The 24,289-nt window shown below is 31.1% G+C and overlaps 3 protein-coding genes across 5 annotated transcripts; 2 read left to right on the top strand and 1 right to left on the bottom strand.

Moving 5' to 3' along the window:
• The first annotated feature begins 4,807 nt into the window (after positions 1-4,807).
• On the top strand, positions 4,808-6,935 carry Ogg1 (8-oxoguanine DNA glycosylase). 2 transcript variants are annotated; one of them, XM_088036820.1, is made up of 4 exons: positions 4,808-4,932; positions 4,993-5,122; positions 5,168-5,957; positions 6,007-6,935. In XM_088036820.1, exons 2-4 carry the CDS (start codon positions 5,040-5,042, stop codon positions 6,058-6,060), a joined length of 927 nt encoding a protein of 308 aa, XP_087892946.1. In that variant the 5' UTR covers positions 4,808-4,932; positions 4,993-5,039; the 3' UTR covers positions 6,061-6,935. The 2 variants fall into 2 exon arrangements, with proteins under 2 accessions (XP_087892946.1, XP_087892954.1); XM_088036828.1 differs by having other exon boundaries at positions 4,808-5,122.
• Positions 6,936-8,688: 1,753 nt separating this feature from the next.
• Positions 8,689-11,039, top strand: LOC148180440 (uncharacterized). Its single transcript, XM_088043210.1, has 3 exons — positions 8,689-8,918; positions 9,454-9,540; positions 9,604-11,039. The coding sequence occupies exons 2-3, from the start codon at positions 9,475-9,477 to the stop codon at positions 10,012-10,014; spliced, it is 477 nt and encodes a 158-aa protein (XP_087899336.1). The 5' UTR covers positions 8,689-8,918; positions 9,454-9,474; the 3' UTR covers positions 10,015-11,039.
• Positions 11,040-14,333: 3,294 nt separating this feature from the next.
• Rpn13 (regulatory particle non-ATPase 13) lies at positions 14,334-16,826 on the bottom strand. 2 transcript variants are annotated; one of them, XM_088046802.1, is made up of 5 exons: positions 16,717-16,826; positions 15,628-15,744; positions 15,149-15,581; positions 14,651-15,098; positions 14,334-14,603 (listed from the first exon to the last, which is right to left on the bottom strand). In XM_088046802.1, the coding sequence occupies exons 2-5, from the start codon at positions 15,731-15,733 to the stop codon at positions 14,379-14,381; spliced, it is 1,212 nt and encodes a 403-aa protein (XP_087902928.1). In that variant the 5' UTR covers positions 15,734-15,744; positions 16,717-16,826; the 3' UTR covers positions 14,334-14,378. The 2 variants fall into 2 exon arrangements, with proteins under 2 accessions (XP_087902928.1, XP_087902920.1); XM_088046794.1 differs by lacking the exon at positions 16,717-16,826 and adding an exon at positions 15,955-16,122.
• Between the last annotated feature and the right edge of the window lie 7,463 nt (positions 16,827-24,289).

Genomic DNA, 24,289 nt, shown 5'->3' with positions numbered 1-24,289 from the left:
CAGACGCGAATGAAAAATATTGAGAATTTTTGTCTCGTTTTAGAACTAAAAATTTCTAAAATCCGTTCCTGTTGCTCAAAAAATTTGAAATTTGAAATAAATAATCAACAGATCAAAAACAGTAATCTAACATAATTTCATTGTCTTAGCATCAAAACTAATCAAATTACAGAAGCGAATGGAATTTTTGTCTCGTTTTAAAACTCAAAATTTCTAAAATCCATCCCTGTAGCTCAGAAAATTTGAAATTTAAAACAGAAAGTCAACACGTTTAAAACAGTAATTCCTTCAAATTTTACTGTTGTAACTTCAAAACTCATAAAATTACTGATATAAATGGAAAATACTGAAAATTTTTGACCCGTTTTAAAACTAAATATTTCTAAAATCCGTTCCTGTTGCTCAAAAAATTTGAAATTTGAAACAAAAAGTCAACAAGTCAAAAATAATAGCCTCTCTAAATTTCATTGCCCTAGCTTCAAATCTAATAAAATTACAGATGCGAATGGAAAATATTGAGAATTTTTGCCTTGTTTTAAAAGTCAAAATTTCTAAAATCCATACCTGTAGCTCAGAAAATTTGAAATTTAAAGCAGAAAGTCAACACGTCAAAAACAGTAATTTTTCCAAATTTTATTGTTGTAACTTCAAAATTCATCAAATTACTGATATAAATGAAAAATATTGAGATTTTTTGTCTCGTTTTAGAACTAAAAATTCCTAAAATCTGTCCCTGTTGCTCAAAAAATTTGAAATTTGGAACAAATAGTCAACAGATCAAAGATAGTCATCTTTGCTAATTTCATTGTCCTAGCATCAAAACTAATAAAATCACAGATGCGAATAAAAAATATTAGGAATTTTTATCTCGTCTTAAAACTTAAAATTTCTACAATCCGTCCTTGTTGCTCAAAAAAATAGAAATTTGAAACAGAAAGTCAACAAATCAAAAATAGTGATCTCACTAAATTTCATTGTCTTAGCATTAAAATTACTAAAATTACAGGTTCGAATAGAAAATATTGTAAATTTTTGCTCGCTTTCAAACAGAAAATTTCTAAAATCCATCCCTGTTTCTCAAAAAATTTGAAATTTGAAACAATTAGTCAACAAATCAAAAATAATAATTTCTCCTTATTTCATTATTTTAGCATCAAAACTAATAAAATTACAGACGCGAATGAAAAATATTGAGAATTTTTGTCTCGTTTTAAAACTAAAAATTTCTAAAATCCGTCCCTGTCGTTCAAAAAATTTGAAATTTGCTTCACAAAGTCAACAAGTCAAAAATAATAATCTTTCTAAATTTCATTGTCCTAGCATTAAAATTGCTAAAATTACAGGTTTGAATGAAAAAAATAGTAAATTTGTTTGCTTCTTAATAAACTGAAAATTTCTAAAATCCATCCCTGTAGTTCAAAAAATTTGAAATTTGAAACAAAAAATCAACACATTAAAAACAGTAATTCTTTCAAATTTTATTGTTGTAACTTCAAAACTCATAAAATTACTGATATAAATGGAAAATATTGAGAATTTTTGCCTTGTTTTAAAACTATAAAATTCTAAAATCCGCCCCTGTTGTTCAAAAAATTTGAAATTGGCAAAAAATAATTAACAGATCAAAAATAGTAATATATCGTAATTTCATTGTTTTAGTATCAAAACTAATAAAATTACAGACGCGAATGAAAAATATTGAGAAGTTTTGTCTCGTTTTAGAACTAAAAATTTCTAAAATCCGTTCCTGTTGCTCAAAAAATTTGAAATTTGAAATAAATAATCAACAGATCAAAAATAGTAATCTAACATAATTTCATTGTCTTAGCATCAAAACTAATCAAATTACAGAAGCGAATGGAATTTTTGTCTCGTTTTAAAACTCAAAATTTCTAAAATCCATCCCTGTAGCTCAAAAAATTTGAAAATTAAAACAGAAAGTCAACACGTTTAAAACAGTAATTCCTTCAAATTTTATTGTTGTAACTTCAAAACTCATAAAATTACTGATATAAATGGAAAATATTGAAAATTTTTGACCCGTTTTAGAACTAAATATTTCTAAAATCCGTTCCTGTTGCTCAAAAAATTTGAAATTTGAAACAAAAAGTCAACAAGTCAAAAATAATAGCCTGTCTAAATTTCATTGCCCCAGCTTCAAATCTAATAAAATTACAGATGCGAATGGAAAATATTGAGAATTTTTGCCTTGTTTTAAAAGTCAAAATTTCTAAAATCCATACCTGTAGCTCAGAAAATTTGAAATTTAAAGCAGAAAGTCAACACGTCAAAAACAGTAATTTTTCCAAATTTTATTGTTGTAACTTCAAAATTCATCAAATTACTGATATAAATGAAAAATATTGAGATTTTTTGTCTCGTTTTAGAACTAAAAATTCCTAAAATCTGTCCCTGTTGCTCAAAAAATTTGAAATTTGGAACAAATAGTCAACAGATCAAAAATAGTCATCTTTCCTAATTTCATTGTCCTAGCATCAAAACTAATAAAATCACAGATGCGAATAGAAAATATTAGGAATTTTTATCTCGCCTTAAAACTTAAAATTTCTACAATCCGTCCTTGTTGCTCAAAAAAAATAGAAATGTGAAACAGAAAGTCAACAAATCAAAAATAGTGATCTCACTAAATTTCATTGTCTTAGCATTAAAATTACTAACATTACAGGTTCGAATAGAAAATATTGTAAATTTTTGCTCGCTTTCAAACAGAAAATTTCTAAAATCCATCCCTGTTGCTCAAAAAATTTGAAATTTGAAACAATTAGTCAACAAATCAAAAATAATAATTTCTCCTTATTTCATTATATTAGCATCAAAACTAATAAAATTACAGACGCGAATGAAAAATATTGAGAATTTTTGTCTCGTTTTAAAACTAAAAATTTCTAAAATCCGTCCCTGTCGTTCAAAAAATTTGAAATTTGCTTCACAAAGTCAACAAGTCAAAAATAATAATCTTTCTAAATTTCATTGTCCTAGCATTAAAATTGCTAAAATAACAGGTTTGAATGAAAAAAATAGTAAATTTGTTTGCTTCTTAATAAACTGAAAATCTCTAAAATCCATCCCTGTAGCTCAAAAAATTTGAAATTTGAAACAAAAAGTCAACACATTAAAAACCGTAATTCTTTCAAATTTTATTGTTGTAACTTCAAAACTCATAAAATTACTGATATAAATGGAAAATATTGAGAATTTTTGCCTTGTTTTAAAACTAAAAAATTCTAAAATCCGCCCCTGTTAAAATAATAAACAGATCAAAAATAGTAATATATCCTAATTTCATTGTTTTAGTATCAAAACTAATAAAATTACAGACGCGAATGAAAAATATTGAGCATTTTTGTCTCGTTTTAGAACTAAAAATTTCTAAAATCCGTTCCTGTTGCTCAAAAAAATTGAAATTTGAAATAAATAATCAACAGATCAAAAATAGTAATCTAACATAATTTCATTGTCTTAGCATCAAAACTAATCAAATTACAGAAGCGAATGGAAGCCAAAAATAATAATCTTTGTAAATTTCATTGTCCTGGCATCAAAACTGCTAAAATTACAGGTTTGAATGGAAAATATTGTAAATTTTTGGCTCGTTTTAAAACTGAAAATTTTTAAAATCTATTCCTGTAGTTCAAAAAAATTGAAATTTAAAACAAAAAGTCAACATGACAAAAACAGTAATTTTTCCAAATTGTTATAACTTCAGAACTCATAAAATTATTGGTATAAAAAGAAAATATTGAGAATTTTTGACTCGTTTTAAAACTAAAAATTTCTAAAATTTGTTCTTGTTGCTCAAAAAATTTGAAATTTGGAACAAATAATCAACAGATCAAAGATAGTAATCTATCATAATTTCATTGATTTAGTATCAAAACTAACAAAATTACAGACGCGAATGAAAAATATTGAGAATTTTTGTCTCCTTTTAAAACAAAAAATGTCTAAAATCCATTCCTGTCGTAAAAAATTTGAAATTTGCTACAAAAAGTCAACAAGTCAAAAATAATAATCTCTCTAAATTTCATTGTCCTAGCATCAAAATTGCTAAAATTACAGGTTTGAATGAAAAATATTGTAAATTTTTTTGCTCGTTAATAAACTCAAAATTTCTAAAATCCGTCCCTGTCGCTCAAAAAATTTGGCATTTGGAACAAATAATCAACAAACCAAAAAAAAAAGCTATCATAATTTTATTGTCTTAGCATCAAAACTAATAAAATTACTGAGATAAATAGAAAATATTGAGAATTTTTGTCTCGTTTTAGAACTAAAAATTTTTAAAATCTGTCCCTGTTGCTCAAAAAATTTGAAATATGAAATAAAAAGTTCAAAATTATAACATAATCTCTCCAAATTTTATTGTTGTTGAAAACTAAATAAAATTACAGAGACGAATAGAAAATATTAGAAATTTTGTCTCATTTAAAAAAAAAACAAAATTCTAAAATTCGTCCCTATTGCTCAAATAATTTGAAATTTGTAACAAACAGTCAACAGATCAAAAATAATAATTTCTTCTAATTTTATTTTCTTAGCATCAAAACTAATAAAATAACAGACGCGAATGAAAAAAAATTTGTCTCGTTTTAAAACTGAAAATTTTTAAAATTCGTAACTGTTGCTCAGAAAATTTGAAATTTGGAACAGAAAGTTAACAAGTTAAAAATAGTAATCTCTCCAAATTTCATTGTCCTAGCATCAAAACTAATAAAATTCAAATTTTTAATCTAGTGACCTTAGTTACAGGTAGTTGTCAGTTTTCGCCCCATCTATTGTTGAATATTCAACTCCATCTGTCAATATCATGTGACCAAAAGTCTCCAAAAAATTATGGAACGCACCCAACCTAACCACAATTTGGCGGGAAAGTAAAAAGTGCGTTGACAACACCAAAAGACCGTCTTTCCGGTACACCCACTACCCTTAAATTAATACGACTCATTAACGCACTGATTTAATACGTTGTAGCAAACTTCCCCCAATTTTCCACCGCAACTAGCGAACCTAACCTCAAAATGAGCGTTCCGTGGTACAAACTAATTTGTGAGTGTAAACAGCTGCAATTGCTGGGGACACTCAACGGAGGGCAGAGCTTTAGGTGAGTTTCCCCATTTTCCATACAAGTTTCTACATGTCAAAGCAGATGGAAGTTTCTAGAAGGAAAAAAGGAATGGATTGGAGTCTTCAGCGACCATGTGTGGATTCTGAAGCAAACAGACGATGGTATTTTGTACCAAGCGCATGGGTCCGACCAAAACGAGCAATTTTATAATGATTTGTTGTCTAATTACTTCCAATTGGGCTTGGATCTCAAACAGCACTTCACAGAGTGGTCCGAAAAAGACCCAATTTTCAAAGAAGCAGCGACGCAGTTTTATGGCATCAGAATACTCAAACAGGATCTGGTGGAAAACATATTTTCCTTTATTTGTTCCTCCAATAACAACATCAGTAGAATCAGTAGTATGGTAGAGAAATTAGCACGAATTTACGGGAAAGAAATCTGCACCCTTGAAGGACACTCCTATCATTCCTTCCCAAGGGTTGAAGCCCTAGCCCTTGACACCGTTGAAACCACCCTTAAGAAGGAAGGTTTCGGCTACAGAGCCAAATACATCTCCGAGTCTGCGAAATATATAAAACGCGAAGGCGGAAATCGGTGGCTGGATGACCTAAAGAAGCTCCCATATGAGGAATCCAGAAGCAAACTGATGACTTTGACCGGTGTGGGGCCGAAGGTAGCAGACTGTATTTGTCTAATGTCGCTTTCACATCTACAGGCGATTCCTGTAGACACGCACGTCTACCAAATCGCGAGGAAGTTCTACAAGCCGAATCTCCCGAAGCGGAAGTCGGTGACGACGCAACTTTACAAGGATATTGGGGAGCATTTCCGGGACTTGTACGGGCCGTTGGCGGGATGGGCGCACACTGTAAGTTCTGGAGATGGGGAAGTTTGGAAGTGCGACGGTGTGATTTTAGGTGCTGTTCTGCGCGGATTTGAAGAAGTTCCAGGATGAAAATAAGGAAAAATGAGGGATTTTGATGTTTTTGTTTGTTCGCGTCCTTCCTTGTGGATACTTGAAGGGTCTTTGAGATTTTATTATAGGAATTGCTCAAAACCTGGAGATTTTTCTAGAATTTTCAAGATCAAATAAGAAGGCTATTCTTGAAAACCTGCTGATACTGAAATTTCCTTGGAAATCCTTAGAATTCCTTAAAAATGAGTCTCAGCTCTTTAAATACTTCAAATCCTCAATGAATTTCCTCATTTTTTTTCTAAATTCTCGTCAGTATAGAGATGTTTATAGACCCCAAAAAAATCTCGCATATTTCTTACAGAAACTGGAAGTTTTGGAGGTCCTGGTGCATCTTTTTAGAGCCCTAAAAATCTTTAAAAATAATTAAATCTGTGGAGATGCTTAAAGAGCCTCAACGATCCTCGAAGATTCATGGAAGATCTTTAAATATCAAGATTATTAATCGCCCATTAACCAATTGCATGTGTAATTGGTTGCCTATAATAAACACATTAAATCATTCATTAATAGCCCACTTTAATGCATGATTTCAGCCGACAAATCATGCATTAATAGTACCTAAAAACAAACGATTGCCGGAAAAGACATTTAAAGATTTTTTTAGGAAATCTTTCCTATTTCTTGTAGATAAGATTCCAAAGGATCTTAAAGCCTCAAAGATTGTTTCTTTTAAGCTTCTGGGCGTTTGATGTGCGTATGTGTCCAAAGTTGCGGATTTTCAAATTCTGTTCAGCTTCAGGATTGGCTACCGTTTTTTCGTCTTATCTCGATTATTTTTGGAGCTAAAAAAAACAAAAAACAGAACCAAAAGGTTATTTAAAAATTTCTTCAGTAACGTTTTCTGGTGGAAAAAATTTAGTAAGTACTTTCATAGGTCAGTAATGTGTTCATATGTATTTCATACCAAAGTAAGTTTACTACACAGGATATAAAAAAATCCATTTGAAAAAGAAAATTGTCTAAGAGTGGAAAAAGACAAAGGAAATTGAGAGAGAAAAGAAGCAAATGTGTTAGTCGGAGCCAAAAAGAAAAAAGAAGGACAAAAGACTTTTACAATAAATAATTTTTGTTAGAATAATAGCTATTATTATACCAGTTTACAATTTTGCAATTTTGGTAATTCTCTAGAGTGTTTTGAAATGGTGTCCATAATTAGTTTAATGCTGCGTCTTGTGAATTTTGAAGATTTACGAGTTTTTAACATTATCTGGAGGTTTACAACTATTTTTACAACAAATTAAGGTTTTTCTGAGGAAAATGACAACAATCATACAAGCGTAGAACAAACATTCAATTTTATACAGCATTTTGAAGCTGAGAAATCTGCTAATGGTGCCGATTATTGGTAGTTTTACCCTATGTCCAGGCAATTTTCTAACATCTTAAAGATTTTGAATATTTTTATTTAAAATCTATATTCGTCTTTAATTTTAAAGATAAAATTTTGGAAATTTGTATACGCTTATAGTTGACAAAGCTCTAGAAGCTGACGCAAAAATCTGTTTTTTTATCACGGTTTGGTTGGCGTCGCGACGCCTAAGAAGTATAATTTTCAGCGATTTTTGAGTTTTTGCGGAAATATTCGCGAATTCAATTTTTTTCTGAGAATATCTTAGTTTTTATTTTAAATCTAATGCAAATTGTGTTTAAAATTTGCGAAAAAAACGTTGTTTTATCAAGTTAGTTTTCAAAATTATGACAGTGCAGCGGCAAACTACGTTTACACCAAAATTTCACAAGTCACTACATTCACTTTTATAAAGGTTAATTTTGATTAACACGGGCATGTTGCACTTTATGGACACCAGAAATCGTTAATTAACATCGACAAAGCGACAATTTCACCAAGTAAGACTTTTGTTACAATCTAAAGCGAGTAAAAGGATAGATGTCATTAGTCACACAAGATCTGGACAAATGGGCGTAAACGTAGTTCCCAATTTTGACGTAATGAAATTGGAAACTAACTTGATAAAACAGCATTTTTTTCTCAAATTTTGAAGACAATTTGCATTGAATCTACAAGGTGTTTATAAATGTTTCTAGCATCAAGGGGGGCTTTGGAATTCCTGTCATGCGCTATTTTGCCGCTTTGTTTTCATAGTGAATATAACTATGTTTACAATTATTTCAAATGTCACTTACACCTACGATTTTCAGTTACGGTTTTGTGTCAAAATTTTAGATTTTCAGGCTTCAAACCACAACTTGAACTGTTTGTTTTCAAAACTAACTTTGTTCAATGATTGAGGTTAACTACAAATGTCAGTTGAAAAATCTAAACCCACATTAGTAACGAGCGGCAAATTTATTTGACATTTCATAGCCACCCTTGATGCTAGAAACATTTATAAACACCTTGTAGAATAACAATTGAGATGTTTTTAACACATTTATATTGAAAAAAATTAAATTAGGGGTTGATATCTCAAACCCTCACAATTAACTAAAAATTGCATTTTTAAGGCGTCGCGACGCCAAAACTATTAACTAATTTTTGCGTCAGTTTCTAGAGCTTTGTCAACTGTGAGCGTATGCAAATTTTCAAAATTTTATCTTTAAAATTAAAGACGATTTTGGGGGTGGACACGTGTTGCCGGACCCTGTATAAAATGACTTACTTTAAAATGTTCGTTCGTTCTAGCTTATCTAGGTGTGTCTTACTTTATCAATGAATCATTGATAATAAATAAGAATTGGATATAAATAGCTGTGATAAAGTGAAACGGTTTATAAAGTGTTATTGCAACGTGCTGAAAAACGTCTCCAAAAGTGAAACTTCTGTCTACTTTTTTGCATCGAAACATTTTTGTAGTCTTCAAGAGTTTTCCAAGTGACAGAAGTCAGTTAAAGGTAAGCTTTACATTAATTTATGACTTATTTTTTACCTTCTTTGGTGCTTTTTGAGTATCCGTACAATAACGAGTATTAATGTTTTCCTCGTTATAAATAAGCTGGCAACAGACCTATTTTGACGAAATTTGACGTAAAGTCATACTGATAACGATAAGATAGCGCTAATAAGCTTTTATAGTTTCTGGATCTGGAATTTTGTACTAAAATGTCCAAAAGCGATAAAAGTCGACAAACATCTCAACTATAATCGGATTACACTGAAGCCTGATTTACAAATGGTTTTTTGAAATGTTAAAATTTTTCTTCTTTTCAAAATTGTTCAACTTATTTACAAAAGTTTTACAAATTGTCAACATTTTTTACCCTGAATACCAAAAATTTTAAATTCCAAGTAATACAGATTTATAGACGAGAATTTTCAGTATTAACTTTTTATGGTCGTAAAAACCTGCCAATAAAAGACCTTTTCTGGCGAAATTTGATGTAATGTAACATAATGATGACATAACACTGATAAGATAACTTTTTCTAGTTTCAAATGAGACCATAAAACATGTCTAAAGATGAGAAAACCCGCCTAAGTTTTCAACCAGAATCGGATTGTACTGATAAACCTGAGGTAAGTGTTTTTGATTTCTTTACAATTTTTGTTCCTAAAACAATGCATTTTGCACATTTTCAGTTTTTCTCTACACGATCAGGGACAATCAATTTGGGTACCGACTATGAAAATCTCAACGTTGCAGACTTCGCTTTGAAATTGGGCACAAACGAAAAAGTCCAAGACTTCAAGATTTCGTCAAACCATGAAGAATTTGGTGACTTTGATGACATCGTTGTTAAAGTCAAGTCAGGAAGTGTGGCTGAAACGTTAGCGTTCCAGTTGAAGCACATCAACAAAAGCACTTTGATGTTGAGGAAGCTTGAGGAAGCAACAGGCAATTTTAGCATTAAGAAATATTTTCATTCATTTAAAAAAGTGAAGGAAAATTGTGACAAATTTATTTTTTACACGAATCTTAAATTTAACGCTGATGACACAACGCGGCTGAAAATCGATGATGAAAATTTTACCGTTGGTATAAAAAAATAATTTTGGATGATATATGTAAAATTTTTAGTTCCACAGAACATTGTTACCAATTTTATGTTGATAGTGATTCTTCTACTTCAAATAATGGCGATAAAGTTGAAGAATACAAAAAGTTCTTCCAAAAATTTTTTCTTTATACTAACCAAAGAAATGTAAATCACACTAAAAAATGCTTATCTAATTATTTCAAAAACGATTTCGGGGCTACTCAAACACATGCCAACAGTTATATTCAGTTTATAACCGATTGGACAAAATCAGGAAACACTAAAGAAAAACTAAATAAAAATTGGATTAAATCTGTAATTCTCTTGCAACTTCTCTCTTCCAAAATGAAATCATTGCATTTTAATGATGTTTGTTGTAGAAGTGAAGAGAAAATTCAAGTTTTGAAAACGGCATTTAACATGTTCAATGTTGTTTATTTAAAAAACGATTCTTATGAAAAATTTAAAAATATGTGGCGTGCTAACAAAAACCAAATACACGATTTAGAAGATGTCAGAATTTTAGTAAAAAAGCATCAGCTAGATCAAAAAGTGTTTAACAGTTTGGATGATCTTGAGAATGAAACTTTAAATAAAATATTTTGGTTGCAAGGTAAATGTCCGCTGGTTATAGAAGCCGACGATGACTTCATTTACAATGTGATCAAGTTATGTCCGGACCGAAATTATATTTTATTAGGAGATCAAGTTAAAATTGAAAAATTACCCGAAAATGTTAAAATTTTGAAAACTCTATCTCATATTGAAACTCACACAGATTTATTCGGTCAATTAACTAAAACATTTACGTGTTCCATTCAAGGTAAAGATGAAATTAGTTTGGACGAGTTATGCAAAAAAATTAAAACCTTTCCTGAAATGATTAAGAGCGACGATCTAGTCGAGATGTTAAACGGGCCCTTAAATTTAGGCGGTGAAAAAGAGAGTTTTAGCTTTCCGTATGATCCCAGATATTTATTGAGACACTTTGTCGACATTAAATATTTAGAAAATATTGAGGACAAAACTGTTGTGATCATCGACAATGTAAAAGACATCGAAAGTCTAAGAAGCAAATTTAGTCACAATAACTTTGTCAAAATTGGCACTCTAAATGATGACTCATCTTCGGCAAAGAGTAATCTAAAATTTCTTGTCTACTTTTCAGAAAATGAATGTTGTACTCAGGACTTTATCTAAATTCTCCATGTTATGTATTTATTTCTTATTGGTTCTCAATATTATGTTTTTTCATTGCCCTTTTTTGGATTTAAAAAAAATGTGAAGGCTTGTCTAAAGAATTTATTTATTTACTGGTACTTTCATTCTAAGGCTCATCTTACATTTTTAGCACTCTCTTTATTTTCTTTTGTGGTTTTTGGTAGCACTCCCTCATATTTTAGTTTACCCTAAGATGCATGATAATTTATATCTAAATAATAATTATTGATTACCAATTTCTACTTATTTCTTCATTTTATATTGAATAAGTCGATACGTGGCTATTTGGAAAGCTTCGAATGTTAAAATAACTCATTTATACCATAAATACATTTGTTTTGTAACCTTATTTCTAATTAAATAAATATGTACTTATAGTATGAATTAATTTTTATTATACAGGTGTCCCAGAACTCGCCCCAGAGAGCAAGGGAGGGTGTCAACAGCAATACAAGTTTAATAGTATTCGAGAACTGATAAAAAGTTAACAACCAATCCCGAAAGCTTATTAGAGAAGTGGAGTAAATGGCAATCCCAATTTCCTAGGCAACGAGAGTCTAATGTTTAACTGACCAATGGATGATAGTATGTGTCCATAGTTACCAATTTGCAAATTCTGTTCAGCTTCGGGATTGGCTACAGTTTTTTTGTCTTATCTCGTTGAAAAAGTTAAGCAAAAGTTAATAAGTTAAAAAGTTAATAAGCAAAAGAAACAGTGAATATATTTAAGCATTAAAATAAAAACAAATTAAACTTATATAACAAGAAGTAAAACAACAAAATAAAGACTCTTATTGAAGACATAAATAAATATTAAAAGAATTACATTTTTTTTGTAAAAACGAAAAATTTTTCTGATTTCTCATGATGCCATTTTTGAAAAAATTGAGTTTATTTGTTTCTTTAAAATAAATCATAATTTGTCAATACAGTGTGATTCAAATTATAACAAAGCTCTTTTATAAATTATATTCTACACCAGAATAGGTAAAACAGAAAAAAGTAAAATTAATGTTCAATATCTTGTTAAAACAGTTGGAATTTTCTGCATCAGGTAAGTCTAATTTATCAGAAACAAAACAAAAATTCAGAGGAACAACCACTTTTTAAATTTTTGTTACACTGTGTAATTGGAATTATTATACATGCATGGTGTTTTCGCTGTCATATTTAAAATTTGTCTTATAAAAATGTGAGCTACTTATTTCACCTAACAGTTTTAAGGGTACCAAAACCTTGTCAAGCAGTGTAATTATTAAAATACAAGAGGTAATCTGTGCCTACAATGTAATAGTTATTTACAGTCGCGTGTGGTAACTTACATTTTACAGCGCGAAATCAGTTTGAAGCACGACGGCGTAGCCGGAGTGCTTTAATGATTGAGCGCTGTAAAATGGTTAACGCACAAGAGTTGTATTAAACTTTTTGGCCGAAAAATTTTAATTTAAATAATTGGATTTTTCAAAATTTATGAGAACTGTCACATCTGACATTTGTAAATTTCATCATCTGTCAATTCTGTCAATTTTGTAGTTGGTGCACAAAAAGTACACAAGATGGCGCTGTATAAAAAACGTTTTAATATTACTTTAAAAATAGAAATATTGTCTTAATTGAGATAATAATTTAGGTAGATTCCACTTTGGTGATCAATCTTCATTATGGTAAAGTGATTTTAATTTATAAACGCATGTGAAGAGCAGACGATTTGGGCAATTTTTACAGCACGGCGTGTGTAAACGTCCAGGGCGCTTGTAAATCTAGTGTTTCCGAAGATGTCAATTGAATGTTAATTTGACGTTTACAATTCATGAGGCCAAAAACGTTATTTGTAGATTGCGGATGCATTTAAAAGTAAAAAATAATGAGCAACACACAGTATAAGTAGTCTATATTTGTTTTAGCATGCGTCAGTGTCGTTTTGTTTTATTAATGTCATTGTTAACCCTACAGTGTTATCAATCATCATTATGCCTACGTTGAAAGCCTGTTTTACACAGTTCAATTTTTAAAAAAATGCATTCCATGACTTGTACCACTTTATTTTGGCCGCCTCGGTAATTTAATTATACTACCTAATATTCTTTCTTTTGTACAAATACAAGGTGTTTATAAATGTTTCTAGCATCAAGCGTGGCTATGGAATTCCTGTCGTACACTACTTTGCCGCTTTGTTCACATAATGAATATAACTATCTTGAAAATTATTTATAATGTTACTTACTTCAATGACGTTTTAGTTATGGTTTTGTGCCCAAGTTTTTAATTTTCAGGTTTTAAACCACAACTGGAATAGTTTATTTCTTAAAATTTACTTTGCTTCATGTTTGAGGTTAACTGCAAATGTCAGTTGACAAATCGAAACTCACATTTGTGACTCACATGCTAGAAACATTTATAAACACCTTGTATGTAGATGAAATGGTTTGTAATATTTGCGTTCTTAAATATACAGTGGCGGCCAAAATCTGGGACCACAGTTTTTCAAAAAGTGAGGTCTTCAAAGTAGGCACAATGATAATTTTTGTAGGCTTAACAATGACATTAATAAAACAAAAGAAAAATACATTGATGCATGCTTACAGTTGTACACTACTTATACGGTGGTTTGCTTCTTTTCTTTTATTTTTAAATTCATTTGCATCTTTTAAACGCCTTTAGATTGTAGGCACAGATTACACTTTGTAGGTTAATATTTATTCAGGTAGTTATGATAACGTCCTATTAGTAGTTCAACGGTTTAATTTTTGGCCTGCACTACAATCATTCAACCACTTTATTATGGTGGTCACTGTATCTTTGAAAACGGTAAAAATTCCAAAAAATTGTGTCCCACAAATATTTGGAAGATCTTGAGTCTTGTAATTTCTTAGTCTTTAGAAAAAATGAAAACTGTCTTTTAGACACCCTTAAATATCCTTCAAACTTCTTAGAAACTGTGGAGATCCTCAAAAACATTTGTAAAACCTTGTAGGCTCTTAAATATCCTGAAAAAAACTCAGATAGCGTTAGAAATATTTAGAAATGAACTCAGATGTCCTCCAACTTCTTAAAACTAATGAAGATAGCCACTGTAGGTTCAAGGACGAGAACTGGGAGAAATAAAAAACATTTTTCTCAATATCAATATTCAACCCACACTATTGAAAGCAAATTCTAGTCAAGCTGCATATTTTGGTCATCGTCCTTATCATCCTTTTTCTTCTCCTCCTTCTTATCCTTATCCCCCTCTTCAGTCCCTTCATTTTTCTCCAGAGCCTTCACGAAGTCCTGTAGGTTGCCTTGAGTCGCGGCAGCCACAGCGTCTGAATTTACAGCCAACTGGGAGACCACAGGCCCCAATTGTCCCGATTCCAGAGCGCTGGAGAACTGGGAAACTGCCTGAAATATCCAGAATCACAATAATGTCGCAATGTTATCAAACTCACTTGTTGAAACTGCGGAGAGTTGATAGTCGACCTCAGCGCTTCCTGGGGATCCCCCTCAACCGCCGGCAAGTGGTTCTGCAGAGCCTGCAACGCCCCTGGATTGTTCAAAATCCCCGACAAACTGTCCGCTGTGAGCGCCGTGGACAAGTCAACTCCCGAGGGTTGGGTAGAGGGAATCGGCCGAATCTCCTGCAGGAGATTCTGCAAATCGGATAACTGAATCCTGTGGGTGCAGGACGCATCACTGGACGAGCGCCCCGCGTTGGATGAAGGACGCTTCGGAGCGCCGGGGACTGCAGTGGGCGCTGTGGTTGTTTGGGGAGTCGTCGCGGGGGAACTCTGCCCGATTGAAGTGGTCGTTACGGTTGTCGTAGGGGTGCTAGGCACAGTCGTACGGTGGGTGATCGCGGGGGTTGTATTAGTCCGCGCGCTCCCGCTATTTGGACCCCTAAATTCAAACCACACGTTAATAAAACGTCGGGGGTGGTGTGCTACTACCTGATTGTTCCAAGGAGGCTGGACAGGCCCCCCATTTGCCCCACGCCGCTCCCGAACAACTGCATCAACTGGGATTGGGACATGTTGTTAAACAAAGACTGCAGGTCCTGGTCGGGGGACTGGGAAGTCGGCACTGCGCTAGAGGGGTTGTTCAGGAGCTCATTAATCCGCTTGCAGTTATCATCGTCTTTGTCCGCGCGGGGCTCTTGTAACCAGAAGAAGAACTTGCGGCTCGACGACTTGAACTTCAGCAAGTACGCGCGGCCGGTGGTGCATTGGGGCACCTTGATGTATTCGCAGTCGTCGGGGAAAATGATCAGATCGTCCTCAACAACCCCCGAGGTGCGGTCTTGCCAGCAGAAATGCATCAAAGAGTCGTCGCTTTGGTACACGTAGAGCAGCCCCTTGCGCTTATCGGGGTAGACCATTCGACCTAACAAAGGGTGATTAGTTTAGGGGTTGGCAATAAATGGGGGTACCTTTCAAGTTCATTTTTCCAGCGCGGACTTCCACTAGGTGCTTATTGCCGCCGGTAGAGCCAGGCCCCGTGGCGGCACTCCCAAACAAAGCTCCTCCTGCAGGCATTGTAGGCTTCACTGCGAAAAAGTTAGGTTAGGTGAGCGTGACAAAGCACTTTTAGAAACAGCTTTCGGGGGTGAAAAAACGGGAATTGGGAAGACAACTGGGGGCGTGAAAGCTTTCACAGACTTTTATAACTCAAAAATGAGACTATAACGACTGGAAATTGAAAAATCTTAATATTTTTGTTGTTAATTAACAAAGTTGGTGGGTTTTGTGCAACTTACAGTTTTCGATAAGACGCACTTATTTCTTTCAATTAGAAAACTAGTAAAATTAAGCAAACAGCACTGTAATATTTTTCTTTCTCGGCACAAAGCAAACGATTCTACTCGGTCACGATGATAGAATTGACAGGTGACGTTTGGTTCCAACTTTGAATCATAGAGGGCCGTCTTGCATTAGAGGCGCCACCTGTTGATTAAAAACCACACTACATTTTTGAAAATTTGCGTCCAGTAGGTTTTTGCAATTTTTGGTTGAGTTGTAACTATTATTACAGTTGCGACTACAAAATTTAAAAACTCTTTTTGTCAAAATCTGTAAATTTACAAGTGTGAACAGTAAGTTAACGTGGCGTCACTGTGTCATGAAATAATTCTGAACAAACCGGAGCAAACCAAGACAAACTCGTGAAACGATGGTGAAAACCTCCTCTTTATCGCTGTCTGATTAGTTTCGGAGATGTCGAGGTTTAAACATTTTATAACTAAAAATTCACTATCCGGAACTTTAAACGCTTCTAATTCGGTTATTTATTGACCTACGTGAAAATATCGCCCAATTTTGGAATCGGCGTGAAATTCTGCGAAAAATGATTATCAAGGTTTTAAGATTGCTCTGTAAATGAGCGGGATATCAATCGATTTAGATTTAGGGCTTTTACAAACTTTTATAACTCAGAAATGAGATTATGACGACTGGAAATTGAAAAATCTTAATATTTTTGTTGTCGAATTAACAAAGTTTGTGGGTTTTATGGCACTTACAGTTTTCGATAAGGCGCACTTATTTCTTTCAACTAGAAAACTAGTAAAATTAAGCAAACAGCACTGTAATATTTTTCTTTCTCGGCACAAAGCAAACCACGATGATAGAATTGACAGGTGACGTTTGGTTCCAGCTTTGAATCATAGAGGGCGGTCTTGCATTAGAGGCGCCACCTGTTGATTAAAAACCACACTACATTTTTGAAAAATTTGCGTCCAGTACCAAGATAAACAAAACGGTAAGTAAAAATTTAATAATGGTCATAAAAAAAAGGAAATATATCCATTCTCATACCGAAATTTTGACTTTTCAAGGAATTATTGAAGAACAATTAATGTCAATTATTTGTAACATTTTTTGTTTTTATAAAATAATCGAAATTTGTCTATCGTGCAAAAATTATTATAAGCACCATGAACGATAAAGACTAGAATAAAGATAAGTCGCTGCGCTCCTACTCCAAACAATTGTCTTCGATCGGTAAAGTGTTCTTACCGTTCTTAATACTTATTATACTATTTTTGGCAAAAAAAGAGTTAAATAATCAGAAATTACTTCATAAGGTTCATTTTATTTAGTCGTGCTTGGAGTTTCGTTCAAAAGAGTTGGAACTCGAAATTTTGTTTAGTGTGTGATTATTAAATCTGATCATTGCCAGGTAGGCCAAATACAACAATTTTAGAAGTCTCTAATGTAGGCAAACAATTTGAACGACAATCGCGCAGTATTTTTAAGTAAATATCCAATTGATGACTGTGTGTTTTGCGAGTTTTAAAACTAAATGCTTTTTGAAAACGAAAAGTTAGCTTGTTTAATTTTTATATAAATATTATATTTCTTACTAACACGTATTCATTTGTTCGGAATTTTTACTCGAAATCTTGGAACATCTTGAAAAATAAAAGACGAAAAATATAATATTAGTTGTATCGTTCAAGTTGACTGTTTTTGTTGGATTTTATACCATTTTTTTCACTAAAATTCTACATTTCGACATTTTCTTTTATTGTTATCACATTGTTCTAGATATTTATTATTCTTAGTCGTTTCTGAAATTCTCTCCTTTCTGTAACGATGTTCGTTTTGCCCTTTTGCCACAATTTTTTCCCCAATTAAAAATATTTTTGAAAATTTCACCCTTTCATTCGGTAAGACTCAAAAAAATAATATTAATATATTAATATACAAAAGAATAGGATTAAAAAATCTACTGAAGAATGCAAAGGCTCTGCTAAAACATACGAAGAATATAAAGGATAATATAAAGAATTTAAAGGATCTGCTAAAGAATCTAAACAATTTGATAATGAATCCAAAGACTCTGAAGAATATGCTAAATTATCTAATGGATAAGCTTCAAAATATAAAAGATCTGAAGAATGTCCAATGACAAAGAAGGGTCCAAAGAATGTAAAAGATCTAAAAGATCTACTAAATAATCCGAAGAATCTGCTAAAGGATCTGAGGCTCCAAAGGATTTGCTAAAAGACGTTAAGGATCTGCTAAGGAATTCAAAGTATCTACTAGAGGATTCAAGGGATCTGCTAAGTGCCCTAAATAATCTGAAGAATCTAAAAGGTTTATCGAAAATCTTTAAAAATGTAGTAGTCTTTATGAATCTTTAAGAATTTATTAGGATTTCTGATAATGTTAAGAATTTCTAATAGATCCATAAAAAATTACTAAAATCTCCAATAAAAGTATGTCAGGTATTCCAAAATTTTTGAGTAGAGAAAAGTAGAGACATCAAACATGAAGATAAAGAAGTTGAAACAAATTAAAATAACAGTGTGGAGAAGATAAACAAGAAGAAATACAAAGAAAATGACAAAACTATAAATAAGAAACAGTTTAAGGTTAAATGTTACTATGACAGTTTTGATCTGTCAAACTTGACAATCAGTGCTACCAACATGTGAAATAATTTAAAGTCCACTATTTATTTGATTTTTTTAATAGCCACTGGAGAGTTTAATAAAATATTAACACAAATAAAAGAGTTCATTGATTTGTCTTAGCCCAGGTAAAATGGAAGTGCGTCATCTAGTCACGGTGAAAAGCGTTCAAATATTGATTTTCTTTCAACAAATATAGCGGCCAGTAGATGGAGACTCTTGTTCAATTCTGAAATTTTCTTCAGCGTCTTGAAATCTGAAAAATGTTAATTTAGTCCAATTAAGAACTTATGAAGGTTCCTCTCGATAAGTTCATAATGTCAGTGTCTATTTCAAAGTGCATTTCATAAAATCACACATTAACTCATTCCGTAAACTTTATGAAAGCAGAGAGGAGAAGTTGTAACATTTCTAACAACACTAAACGCAAGACTGGTTTCGTTTAATTAATTAAACTTAATTAAAATTTAATTTGCAAGTTGTCGAGATCAGCCTAGCATATGTGTTAACATATTTCACATCTTTTATTACAGAATCCAAAATTATAATTTCACGCTCTTCCAAGGATTGTCGACTAAACAAGTGATTATCCTAGCGTTTATTTCTTTGCTCGATGCATTTTGGCTCTAATTACATTTGTGGTAACGGCTTTGAAATGGATAGTGGCCTTCATATAGTGGATCGATTAAGGGGTTTTGAAGATAAGCCGCACTACACCTTAGGGGGATTATTATCGAGTGCTTCCTTTCTGAATTGTACGCCAAAGGATACGCCGAATGCTTAATCTTCAAAGCTACGCTGTTCTAATCGTCTATTGAAATTGGGTAATTTGTGTATTGGGATTAAATTGATGCGTTTGTGATGAAAGTTTTATGCAAGGGCTTGTATGTAATTTCCACGTTTGAAGAAGTTGGAATTGCATGCATAATCACACTTAATTTCTAATTGTAAAAAGTAAATACATCAATTTTCTATGTCGGTGCTTTAAGAGACTTTTTAAAGCACTGTGTTGTGAGTTGGTACTCTTATCGGTGTTTTGACAGTTGACACTTGAATGACGTTCAACAACTTAACCTAGATCTAGGAAAATATACCTAAATGAAAAAATAATGACTCAATAGAAAAAATAGTGTAAACACACATTTCATCAAACATTTTACTTTTTATTCTATAATTCTGAAATTTAACTCACTCGATGATGACTCCCAAAGTAGTAAGTCTGCCAAATTTCGTTATTTTTGCGTTAAATTTGACGGACTTATAAAATGCAATAGAAATTTTGGAATTTAAGCTCATCCTGCAAATAAAAATTTCAAAATTTTATTGTTTTAAAATCCAGAAATTAAATACTCTGGACAAGAAATACCCAAGTAATAAGTTCACCAAATTTCATTGCATCATCGTTAAAATGAGCGACTTTAAAAAATTGTTAAAAGAAAAGTTTTGGATTTTCAGGTCGCTCAACAAATAAAAATTTTTACTTTTGGTTCTAAAATTCTAAAAATTTGCACATCTAATAAAGAACCCAAATGTAGTAAATATACTAAATTTCATTGATTTTAGCGTTAAAACGAGCGAGTTTTCAAAAGTTAATAGAAAATTTTGGATTTTCTGATCGCTCAACAAATAAATAATTTCAAAATTTTTATATTTTGTTCTCAAATTTTTATATTAGAAACTTTGAAATTTGTAAATTCTCTAAATTTCGATGTTCTACCCTCAAAATTAGCGGATTTGTAAAATTTAATGAAAAAAATTGGATTTTAAGTCCATCTTCTAAATGAAAAATTCCAAAATTTTTAATTTTTGTTGAAAAAATCTAAAATGAAAAACTCCAGAGAGGGAATTCTTAGTAATAAATCCACCAAATTTAATTGCATCATCGTTAAAACGAGCGAATTTAAAACAGTTAATAAAAAATTTTGGATTTTTACGGCGCTAAAAAAAATTTTTGAAATTGGCTACCCTGAATAAGGAATATTTAAGCAATAAATGCTCCAAATTTGAGTGAGTTAGCGTTAAAACGGGTGAGTTTACAGCATTCATTTAAAAATTTTGGATTTTGAGGTCGTCCGACAGAAAAAATTCAAATTTTCCAATTTTTTTCTAAAATTTTTGAATTGAGCTTATTCACTAAACCCCAATGTTTATTACTTTTGCATCAAAACTATTGGACTGTAATTGACAATTTTCGAATTTGAGTTTGGGCTTCAAAAAAAAAACGCCAAACATTTCACTTTTTTGTCTTAAATTTTGAAATTGGTTACTCTGAATCAAAATTTTAAAGTATTAAATATACCAAATTTCACTGATTTAGCGTTAAAGCAAGCGAATTTACAGCATTTAATTAAAAATGTGTGCCAAATTTCGTTACTTTTGCGTTAAATCTGGCGGACTTATAATATACAATAGACAATTTTGGAATTTGAGGTCGTCTTTCAAATAACAATTTCAAAATTTTCATTTTTTGTTTTAAAATTATGAAATTAAATACTCTGGACAAGGAATGTCTAAGTGACCAAATTTTATTGGTTCATCGTTAAAACGAGCAAATTTAAAACAGTTAAAAAAAAATTTTGAATTTTCAGGTGGCTCAATAAATAAAAACTTTTTTACTTTTAGTTTTAAAATTCTGAAATTTTGCACATTTAATAAAGAACCGCAAAGTAGTAAATTTCATTGATTTAGCGTTAAAACGGGCGAGTTTACAACAGTTAATATGAAAATTTGGATTTGTAGGTCGAATTAAAATTTGAGTTCAGTTTTTAAATGAAAAGTTCCAAAATTTTCAATCTTCTTTCCAAAAAATCTAAAATCAATTACTCTAGAGAAGCAATTCTCAAGTAATAAATTTATCAAATTTTACTGGTATATCGTTAAAACTAGCGAATTTAAAACAGTTAAAAAGAAATTTTGGATTTTCAGGTCGCTCAACAAATAAAAAATTTCAAAATTTTTGCTTTTTGATCTTAAATTTTCAAATCAGATACTCTGAATGAGGAATTTTTGAGTAATAAATCCACCAAACTTAATTGATTTAGCGTTAAATCGAATTATTTTGTAGCATTTAATAATTCTTTTTGAATTTTAAAGTTGTCCTACAAATAAAAAATCCAAAATGTTTACTTTTGGTTTTAAAATTCTAAAATTTTGCACATTTAATAAAGAATCGCAAAGTAGTAAATTTCATTGATTCAGCGTTAAAACGAGCGGTTTACAACAGTTAATATGAAATTTTGGATTTTTAGATCGAATTTAATTTTAAGTTTAGTTTCTAAATGAAAAGTTTTTTGTTCCAAAAAATCTAAAATCAATTACTCTAGAGAAGCAATTCTCAAGTAATAAATTCATCATATTTTTTTGGTATATCGTTAAAACTAACGAATTTAAAACAGTTAAAAGAAAATTTTGGTTTTTCAGGTCGCTCAACAAATAAAAAATTTCAAAATTTTTGCTTTTTGATCTTAAATTTTCAAATCAGATACTCTGAATGAGGAATTATTGAGTAATAAATCCACCAAATTTAATTGATTTCGCGTTAAAACGAACGATTTTATAGCATTTAATAATTCTTTTTGAATTTTAAAGTTGTCCTACAAATAAAAAATCCAAAATGTTTACTTTTGGTTCTAAAATTCTAAAATATTGCACATTTAATAAAGAATTGCAAAGTAATAAATTTCATTGATTTAGCGTTAAAACGAGCGGTTTACAACAGTTAATATGAAATTTTGGATTTTTAGATCGAATTTAATTTTGAGTTTAGTTTCTAAATGAAAAGTTTTTTGTTCCAAAAAATCTAAAATCAATTACTCTAGAGAAATAATATAAATAAATTCATCAAATTTTTTTGGTATATCGTTAAAACTAACGAACTTAAAACAGTTAAAAGAAAATTTTGGTTTTTCAGGTCGCTCAACAAATAAAAAATTTCAAAATTTTTGCTTTTTGATCTTAAATTTTCAAATCAGATACTCTGAATGAGGAATTATTGAGTAATAAATCCACCAAATTTAATTGATTTCGCGTTAAAACGAACGATTTTATAACATTTAATAATTCTTTTTGAATTTTAAAGTTGTCCTACAAATAAAAAATCCAAAATGTTTACTTTTGGTTCTAAAATTCTAAAATATTGCACATTTAATAAAGAATTGCAAAGTAATAAATTTCATTGATTTAGCGTTAAAACGAGCGGTTTACATACAATTTAATATATTTTTTTAAATTTTGAAGTCCTACAAATAAAATATTTCAAAATTTGTACTTTTGGTTCTAAACTTTTGAAATTTAGCATATTTGATATAAACCCTTAAAGTAGCAAATGTACCAAATTTCGTTACATTTGCATCAAAACTAGCAGACCGATAAAATGTAATAGACAATTTTGGAATTTGAACTAATAAAATAAAAAAAAACATAAGGAATTTTAAGAAACAGTAAAATTTGAAATGCCTAAAACACTCTTAAAATATTAATGTTCTAAATTTATAAAAATTCTCAGAATCTTGAAATATCTAAAAAATCACAAAAAATAAAAATTTGAAAATACTTGAAAAAACATTGTAGAATCCTTTTTTTGTGCTCTTAATTACTGCGATTGTATAACAAAAATAATATCTAGTTTTCAAAATTATGAGATTTAACAGTATGTTTAAATACTTGCAACTCTAAGAAAACAAAGAAAAGCCAAATTGAAAAAATCCAAAACAATCAAAAGATAAACACACACAAACTCATCTAATCCAAACTAGCTTACTAAGCAGGCCCTGCATTTCGACCGTACGTCGTCTTCCTGTTCGAAAACTGCCAAATCTCTCAAACACTTCGTTTTTATACGTCGAAACTGCAGCGGTGGTATAAGTTACGACACGAATTTTTCTCCTAAAGCCAACGCGAATGGGAATTTAACGAACACACTGTTACATTTCGCTCACTTCACATGCTTTATTTATACTTACTTATTTATCTGTTGTCGAATCTTTGGCCTCACAGATGAGAGTTATAAAGCAGTTTCTCTAGAGCACACATACAATCAAAAACAAATAAAGGAAAATAACTCAAGGAAGGAAAATTGGAAGTGAGGTGTGTTTGAAGTAAACAGTAGCAGAGAATTCGGAAAATCAAATAGCGAAAATCAGATTATACGAAAGTAAAAAATGAGAGGAGGCAAACATTGGGAAAATCATATAATTACGGCTCTACTACTCATATGATGTGTTTAACAGCAAACAATAATCGATATTTCAGTGCGGAAGAATATATCTTGTTAATCCTTATTAGTCCAATTACTGCTGTAGAGTTCTTTGGGTACCCAATTATTGTCACGATATATCATTGTTAGAAGCGGGTTTTATTATTATGTGAGCCACATAATTTTTCCTGAGCCGGGTGTGAAACGAAATTCGGAATTTTAAGTTTACAACCCTTCACATGCGTTCAAAAGTCTTAAAATTTTTATCGCATTTTTACCGCTGCTTTCGCATCAAATGGGAAGGGCGAAATTGCACTACACGAATACTAAATAATGATAATCACTTCAAATTTAGAATTAATTATTTAGGATAAAAGTATAATTGATTGTCAATGGAATTGCTTTCCCAAGCCTTTTTCTTTCAAAATTCTTTAAGGATTCATTGAGAACCCAATTTTTTGTGATTCTTTAAGCTCGATTATT

The sequence above is a fragment of the Gnatocerus cornutus genome, chromosome 1 (genome assembly GCF_029298725.1).
Source record: "Gnatocerus cornutus isolate USDA-ARS CGAHR chromosome 1, icGnaCorn1.1, whole genome shotgun sequence".
Lineage (NCBI taxonomy): Eukaryota > Metazoa > Arthropoda > Insecta > Coleoptera > Tenebrionidae > Gnatocerus > Gnatocerus cornutus.
This window is presented reverse-complemented; position numbering and strand designations above follow the sequence as displayed.

Bases quoted from the DNA above. Each gene is read 5' to 3' on its own strand.
- LOC148180440 (XM_088043210.1), top strand. From the start codon at position 9,475: ATGTCTAAAGATGAGAAAACCCGCCTAAGTTTTCAACCAGAATCGGAT. The intron at 9,541-9,603 runs GTAAGTGTTTTT...GCACATTTTCAG, and splicing joins ATTGTACTGATAAACCTGAG to TTTTTCTCTACACGATCAGG.
- Rpn13 (XM_088046802.1), bottom strand. From the start codon at position 15,733: ATGCCTGCAGGAGGAGCTTTGTTTGGGAGTGCCGCCACGGGGCCTGGC. The intron at 15,099-15,148 runs GTAGTAGCACAC...GTTTGAATTTAG, and splicing joins AGCCTCCTTGGAACAATCAG to GGGTCCAAATAGCGGGAGCG. The intron at 14,604-14,650 runs GTGAGTTTGATA...TGGATATTTCAG, and splicing joins ACTCTCCGCAGTTTCAACAA to GCAGTTTCCCAGTTCTCCAG.
- Ogg1 (XM_088036820.1), top strand. From the start codon at position 5,040: ATGAGCGTTCCGTGGTACAAACTAATTTGTGAGTGTAAACAGCTGCAA. The intron at 5,123-5,167 runs GTGAGTTTCCCC...ATGTCAAAGCAG, and splicing joins AACGGAGGGCAGAGCTTTAG to ATGGAAGTTTCTAGAAGGAA. The intron at 5,958-6,006 runs GTAAGTTCTGGA...GTGTGATTTTAG, and splicing joins TGGCGGGATGGGCGCACACT to GTGCTGTTCTGCGCGGATTT.